The sequence below is a fragment of the Pyxicephalus adspersus genome, chromosome Z (genome assembly GCF_032062135.1).
Source record: "Pyxicephalus adspersus chromosome Z, UCB_Pads_2.0, whole genome shotgun sequence".
NCBI classification, from domain to species: Eukaryota; Metazoa; Chordata; class Amphibia; order Anura; family Pyxicephalidae; genus Pyxicephalus; species Pyxicephalus adspersus.
This window is the reverse complement of record NC_092871.1, coordinates 1,153,086-1,161,440: the sequence shown is the minus strand read 5'-3', so window position 1 is coordinate 1,161,440 and position 8,355 is coordinate 1,153,086. Positions and strand designations below refer to the sequence as shown.

Sequence of the window (8,355 nt, the reverse complement as noted above, 5' to 3'; positions counted from 1 at the left end):
AATATAGAACAATGACAGTGGTAATAGAAGATATTGCCCATGCCCTCATCCTGGGTATACTGTCCCTGTTCCCCATAAATAATGATCACAGTGGCAATGGAACATATGGCCGCCACTCACCATAAAGTACAATGAAAGTGGTAATAGAGGATGTTGCCCCTGCTCCTCATATAGAACAAACACAATATATTGCCCCTGTTCTCAGTTCGAGGATATTGCTTCCCATATATAAGAATGACAATAGAAGTGGAGGATATTGTCCCTGGTTCCTAAATATAACAATGACAGTGGTAATAGGAGGCATTGCCTATGCCCTAATCTTGGATATATTGTCCCTGTTCCCCATATATAATGATCACCGGGGCAATGCAACATATGGCTGCCACTCACCATAAAGAGCAATGAAAGTGGAAATAGAGAATATTGCCCCTGCTCTTCATATAGAGCAATCACAATATTTTGCCCCTGTGTCCATTCCTGGAATATTGTGCCTGCTTCCCATATATAAAAATGACAATGGTAATGAAAGATATTACCCAAACCCTCATCTGGGGTATATTGTCTCTGCTCCCTATATATATTAATCACAGTGATAATGGGACATATTGCCCCCACATATTGTACCTGCTTCCCGTATATAAGAATGACAATACAAATGGAGGATATTGTCTCTGCTTCCCATATTTTCCAATGACAGTGGTAATAGAAGACATTGCCTATGCCTTCATCCCGGTTATATTGTTCGTGTTCCCCATATATAATGACCACACTGGTAATGGAGGCTATTGGTAATGTCTTGTATTGTTCTTGATCCCCATACATAATGCCCACAATAGGAACAGAGGATAATGTCACTGCTCTCAGTCTGTGTTTATTCATATAAGACAACATTTACCTGGTTCTCTTCTGCTAAAGTTGGGGTGGCTTCCTTCTTTTGGGGCTTTGCCTTCCATAAGGAGCTTACAGAGTCATACGTCCAATGGCTGGCATTATATAACTTTTTACCCGTTACCTAGAACAAGAGAAAACCAAACATCAACCCTGGGATTCAATATCCTTAAAATTTGTCTAAATATAAATAATGCTCCACATCTGTGGGTGATCTGCACCTTCATATCTTTAAACGTTACGTTGTTGTACAAACTAACAGTATAACAGGTCAAATAAGCACCTGTCCGAGCATCTAAAAAGGCCAAAATCTTTTCAGATTATTGTTTGCTCGGAGCACTTTCAACACATTTCAGGGCAGCAACAACCCCCCAATCAGGGATTTAAGTGTTTAGTGAGCTTTGGAATAGTATTAAAAATCATGTAACTGCAGATTTCAGCATTGTCTATAGGGAGCGTATTGTAGTAGCCTCCCCATGGGAGAACTAAGATCACACAATGGCTCAGAATTTACAGTTTTTCTGTTGATGTTAAAGTGAGAAATAAACCCAATCACCAAATTCTTTTAGAAGCTTTTCTATAAAAGTGTTATTTTTAATTATTTTAAATCTGCAGCTAAAATAATCTGCATTAAAATAATCAATGTTGATCCAACCATGAAGGTATTTGTTTACATCCTTCCTGTTAGAAGGCGACAAATCTTTCTTCCAATGGTGCTCCCGCTTTGTCCTCTCTATTCAGAAGACTACACGTGCCAGTTCTAGCAGCACATTACACAAGCATGGCCTGCTATTGTCACCATCAGGGAAACCCGCATTGAAGGATACCAAGCAGCCATAACTGGAAAGCATACAAACAGAAAATGGTTGCAAAGAAATAGGCTAAGCCTGAACACCTTTCCCTCTAAACTTTACTCCCTTTAGACCACAAGTTCCTCTTGTTTGATATTCTAGTCCTAAGCAGCTGAGGGGGTGCCTCTGATCCCTACAGCTGACCCCTACAGAAAACATCAAACTGGTAGCCAGTTAATGTGTGCACAGGAGACAGGAAAACAAGAATGTAAGGCGATGGCTCCTGGGAGCCTTCTAAACTCTTAGATCTTGTTTCTTACTGGTGAGCAGAGCCACCTATTGCAAAAATGATCAGGAAATGTCCCAGTATGTCATTCATTCAGGGTTTACATCTGTTTTACAAAGATGAAGGCTGCGAGTCACTGAACATCCCCTCACCAAAGTCTCACATTTATAAACCTCTCCACTGTTACAGTCTGCTATAACATTCTGGAACTCCACATCGGGTGGGGAGAACACAGAGTGGATATGAAGCATGTATCTGGCGAATGAAGGTCTGACATGAAAAGGATTTTACCTTTGCAAAAATGACAGCTTGTGCCGGATAGCACACAGAAACCCCCACTGCTGTCAGACCTACAGGGTACGCAATTTTCTTCAGCCTGGATCCTGCACAAAGAAGACACAATTGTAAGAAAGTTGAACATCCATTTGGCTTACAATGGCCCCGACAAGGAGGGGGATATATTGTGCAGAAAATTAAGAATCAGCTCTTAAAGGCGATGTGTTAAAACAAAAAAAAAAACAAAACAAAAAAAAAAAGACAAGTGTTCAGATCTGAGGGACACTGACAAGGGCCAAATTGTGATAAATGTTGGGAGCCAAAAAACGGAAAGTATTGTGGGCTGTTCCAAATATACAAGTTGGGTTGGAAACTTCTAAAAGTCCAATAAGATAGGAGTGCCGTCAACCATCAGCAAGGCCATGTAAACCAAAGGCTTTTTGATGTCTGTATGTTTGCATGCGCTAGGCCTTCCGATTTATTCTCAAAGGAGCTACTGTAGGCACGAACTGCTAAAAATTGCAGGGCTGGCCATGCGAGAAAAATCTGCAAACCCACAGTACATCACATCTTGCTGTGTATGGAGAAACATATCCAAGGACTAATAATCAGACTGTCCTTGCTGATTCCTATCCATTGCAGAAAGCACCTTTATTAGGTATATGGGAATCACAACTACACCATGAAACAATGAAAGTAACCTTGTCTGGAGGATCATGTGTTCTTGTATGTGGATAGCCAGCTGTATGTGCAATTATTTACCTAGGGAAAGATAGCAGCATGATGCATTATGGGGAGTTTTCAGGCAAGTGGAGGTAATGCGACCTTATGGGTCTGCTAATGTCGTGGTGTCAGGCACCAATGGACATCATTAGAGGTCTTGTGGAATTCATGCTTTGATAGATAAGACAATGGGGACAATATTAGCCAAGTGCTTGCTTTTGGCTGATCTTTGTATTTCAGTTTACATGCACAGGAGACCAACAGACATATTCTAGTCTTTTAATTACAAAAGATTTTGGAAAATTTTGAAAGTTAATTCTTAATCCTACTTATAAATAATTTATTTTCATTATGTCTGCTTGTTATCATTGCAGCACCTGCAGAATAGTCTGATCTGGGTTTCAGAACTTCATACTGACAAACTCTGTCACAACTTACACCCACAGAGCTGCCATAATAGAATATTGATAAAGAATAAAGCACAGTCCCATCTCTCTAAACCCTCAGCCTGTGGCTGCCCCAATCAGTTCCCCCTTTGTCCTATTAAACCATAGTGCAGCCTAGAGGAGCCCCTGCCCTTGCCTACTTTGCCATCCCCCCTCCAGAAAACCAATAGGAGTATCTACATTGGCACCTAAAGGAGGACCATTCCCCTCTTTGTGACCAATACTCAGGGAACCTGCTATAGAAATGTCTTTGTAATGTATTTAAAATAATCTCATCAGAAAAAGTAAAATATATCTTTATATGGAAGAAAGGATTTCCTACCATCAAGAATGAATATTTAGTGTATTCCAATACCAGAATACAATCCTGCTCTCTTTCATGTTAACTCCAATAAATGGTTTCAACCAAGTAGGGAACACTCACCTTTCCGGGCCAGAATTAGACCCGCTAAGCCACTGACTGCAATGACGCCCACACGTGGCAGGAACTCTGGGGGTGGGTTCTTCAGGTAGACGTAACTGTCTGTATATATATATGGAAAAGAAAACAGCCAGTGATATAAAGATATCCAGCATGAAACAATATCACTTGCTAATGTAATTCCTCCCAACAGCGCTGTCACTCACCTTGTGTGAACTGAATCGTTTCCACAACTCCATTCTTAACGGCAAGACTGGTGTTCTGAAAAAGAAAATTGCAAATTGATAAAAAAAAAACGCATATAAGTGTAAATCCCAACAATAATCTTCTCTGTTAAATATCCAATTACATACGAGGAATGCAGCTGAATGTTTTCTGCTCTGACCTCTTATGAGGTAAATTAAAAAGAGAGAATAACATGCCCTATGGTATAGAAAATAGGGGGAGGGGGAGGGATTCTGTAGCCGTAACAGTGCTAGGATAACAAAATTGAAATATTTTGCTTCTTGGGTTTTGAATTAGCCATCAAAATAAAAGCATTGTTTGGGGGAAGTTGTAGTTGGAGAGGCTTTGTAGGGGTACAGAACTAGGCATTGGGGAGTCCTCATAAGGGGCATGGAAAGTTTGCAGACTAAGATCTCTGCACAAGGATCTCCCTGTTATATCTCCTAATCTATACTAGAACTTTCAAGGGGTCTAAAGCTGAATGTCACGAAACATTTCCTTGCAATGGGTTCCCCACCATTGATTGCTATGACTATGGACTTTGTAATGCGCTGCCTAATATGTTGGCGTTATAAAAATACGAGTGTATAAAAATAACATTATCTGGTACAGTGTGAGGCTCACAGAGATGCACTGAAATTGCTGGTTAGAGTGCCAGGGCAGCAAGGGAACAATCTAAAAAAGTGGAAGGAGAGCGCTGGTAGCTGCAGGAGCAAGGCAAGTTTTACTTTTTCCCTTACCTGGTTGTGTTTAATTTTTTGTTTCTCATATTTTCACCAGGTGATCCTGCCAGTAACACACTAGGGTACTAGGGAGGAGCATGTTGTCACCTTAGGCGTTAGCACTATAGAACAACCACCCCACCATATTGATAACAAGCAGGCAGTAAGTGCACTGAATTGTGGCATTGATGATGTATTGTTATATGCAGGAATACTTCAAGCAACCATTAATTGGTTTATAAGACTTCTGTACTTACCTTACCCCATGTCACAAGAGGCGTTAGTGTTGTGCGCACAGCAGCAAAGGAGCGATGAACACGGCAAGGCTCTTCTTCAATGAACCTGGATTCCCGAGGAGGAACAGAATACACCGATAACTGAAAAAGACAGATGGTGAGTAAGCAGAGAAAATATATTGAATAGCTTTAATGCAAAAAATATCTTTATGTCTGAAATACTCAACAATCTGATCACTGGGGAGGAGGAGACGGAGGAAATGCTACTTCCAGACTGCAGCGGACTGATGCTATCATCTCAGCTTAGGCAAAGTCACCGAATGGAACTCAATAACTGCTTATTAATTATATATAAATAAAATGCTGCTTTTCATGTTGACACGCCAGGGGTTTAGTCATGCAGAAGTAAAGTTACTGACAAGTCCACATTAGGTTGGCCAAAGTAGACTGCGCAAAGTGCAGCAGCCATAGATCATAATTATCATCTTAAAATGCCAAATAAAAAAAGAGCCAGCACATAAATTTCATATCCCATTGCTGACACTCCCTTAACCCTGAGAAATGCCATTGGTCCATAACCATGATGGGCAGCCTCTCTGGCCAATTGGAATGCTTAAAGGAAGGATGGGGTGGGCAAGCTATAAAACTATCAGTCTGTATGATGGAATCTATGGCTCCGAAGGGCCAGGAATTGGGGTGTAGTATTGGGGGCTTTAGGGTATGATGGGGAACAGGTTCAAACATGTATGGGGTCATTCCATATCATACAAACACAGAACCGCCACATTACTGCTACTGCAAGTCACTTTGGAACTGTAATGAAAGTTACCTTCCTGGTAAATTACACCTGGCCTTCCCAGAGTCTGCACAGAGCTGGTGGCCAAATTGTAACCAGCAGGTAGAAACGAGTATGAGATTGCCATTGTCATGTTTGAAGGTTGTAATATTTCTAAAAACCAGACATTTCTACTTTACATTATTCCACTTTCTCTATATTTACTGCACAGAAGCAGGTAAGACCAGCAAAAATGTTGGCTGGAATCCTTGCAATATTTACAGCTGAACTGACCAGGATTTTATTCTTCTGCACACTAAAGTGTTGATTGTAACCCTGGTAGATAAATACATCCCCATCTGCTCTGTTTGCTCCCAAGGCGTTCAGGAATGTCATGAATTGCATGCTGTGGTTCCGCCCTCTGACCCTACATTAGGTCAGTGTGGTGGAAGGACACAGCCGTCTGATTCAGTGATGCTGGACCATAGAGGGGGTGAGTTGTGTGTTGGGTGGTAGACCTGGGGTAATACTGGGAAGGTTCTCCCTTGTATGGGGGGTGCCATGTTTGTAGGGCAGCCATGGGGTCCTGATCAGGACCCTAGGCTGTGACCTTTCTGAACATGGTGGGGGCGCGGTGTAGCAGATGGGTTCTTGCTCTGATATATAACGGTCTGAAGGCTTTTTATTATGGCAAAAAAATATTAAGATTTCGATAAACTCAGGCAACGCGTTTCAAGGGGTCACACGCCCCCTTCTTCAGGGTCTATTCTTCCCATCAGCCCATGTTCAGGATTTATGATCTGCAATGGCCGCGTCTCCTTTACACAGCGGGATTAGAAAGTTGTCACAGAACTCATACTGGGCGCATACAACGAGCCAACAAGGAGAATTTACAACTGAGGACTGAGGAAATGCCTATTCCTGCCTGCAGCAGACTGATGACTGAAGCCTAGACAAAGTCACTGACTGGGAACACAGCAGCCTGGATGGTGGGGGAGGTTGGGGACACTACAGGGGACCAGGGGGTGCAGGTAATGGGGTAGGAGGTCATGTGACAGGGCAGGGGTGGGGGGCAGGTACAGGTAATAAAATGATTGGGCAGGGCATGTTGGGGGAGGTTATGGACAGTACAGGGGACCAGGGGGTGCAAGCATGAGGTCATGTGACATTGCATTCAGGATGCCATGGCATTGGGGGGGGGCAGAGGAGGTCGGTGGCACTATGGGGGGCACTGGGGTGGAAGGTCAGATATCAGGACAATAAGGGGGGCAGTGTAAATAACGGGACATTGTGACACGGGATATGTCAGCCCTCAGAAGGGGGTGTGGCCCTGTCACAGCGTTCATAGAACTCACCTTGGACACCATGACACCTCCTCCTCACCCAGCACAGCTCACCGCTTCCTGTCACGTGGTCACTGCCTGCACAACAACCAACCAATCCCGATGGGAGGGGAGGGCTCTAACGTGACAAAACTGGAAAACGTGCTTCCCTGAAACCGGGATGGAAGCTGATTGGTGTTTGGGTCAGAATCTCCGCCCACTGTTAGGGTCACGTGACAGCTGACGTTTTTGGCGGGCTGTAGTTTGACAGAAAAGTGAAAGGTGCGATGTGGTGTCACCATGGTAACCGGTCAGTGAGCTGTGAGGTGTATAAAGCTGGGTGAGCTCAGGTATTTCACATAATAATATCTTCATCTCTATTCCTAATGTATAAAGAACACCCGGGGTCCTTATATGTGACAGACCGAACTCTGGGGGGGCTTCTGGGCTATATATGGGGCCTAATTACCCGCCAGCGGGTTCCATTCTATCGGTCCTGTGACCCTGACAACACAGCCAGGGAGATGAGACCATTGTACCTTACTGCTGGCAGCAGCGTTGTCACCTCCTGGCAGTGCTGTCACCGGAGCTGCAAACAACGAAAAATCCTCCAGCAGTATAAAGTACCAAATGTTTTCACCAAACATAACTATTGGAAAGGCCTGGTAAAGAGTTTTGCTGCAACATTCAGCTTCAGTCCAGAGATATCCCCATGCAGTACATAATTTTGCCACTAGATGTCTTCAATCTGCTAGGCAGAATCATTCAAATCACTTCCTCTGAGCCCAGGTAGTCCTGGATTCTTTCCAGCCTGTGATTGGAGAAGCAGCCCAGTGATAGGCTGAACTATCTGTCAGTCTCTTCCTAACAAAAGAACTGATTGGCTGTGAATCTTCTCCCAGCCCCCTACTGGAACCCCCTCCCCTCTCCCCAGGAACCCCGGTCCCATCTACCAATGTACCACCCCTGATCCCAGTCCCATCCAACAATGGAGCAACCCCAACCCCAGGAACCCCAGTCCCATCCACCAATGGAGCAACCCCAACCCCAGGAACCCCAGTCCCATCTACAAATGTAGCACCCCAACCCCAGGAACCCCAGTCCCATCTACCAATGTAGCAACCCCAGGAACCCCAGTCCCATCTACCAATGTAGCAGCCTCAACCCCATAAATCCCAGTCCCATCTACCAATGTACCCTGTTTCCCCAATGATAAGACACTGTCTTATTTTTTTTTGAAGGCC

At 43.7% G+C, this 8,355-nt stretch overlaps 1 protein-coding gene across 1 annotated transcript in view; it reads right to left on the bottom strand.

The window, feature by feature from the left end:
- The window catches only part of APOOL (apolipoprotein O like), a 10,256-nt gene extending 2,843 nt beyond the window's left edge, over positions 1-7,413 (bottom strand). Inside the window, exons 1-6 of the mRNA XM_072430647.1 lie at positions 7,256-7,413; positions 5,036-5,201; positions 4,038-4,092; positions 3,835-3,933; positions 2,257-2,348; positions 896-1,012 (exon numbers count right to left, since the gene is read on the bottom strand). Coding sequence (XP_072286748.1) covers positions 896-1,012; positions 2,257-2,348; positions 3,835-3,933; positions 4,038-4,092; positions 5,036-5,201; positions 7,256-7,413 — 687 coding nt within the window. The remainder of the gene's footprint in view (positions 1-895; positions 1,013-2,256; positions 2,349-3,834; positions 3,934-4,037; positions 4,093-5,035; positions 5,202-7,255) is intronic.
- Between the last annotated feature and the right edge of the window lie 942 nt (positions 7,414-8,355).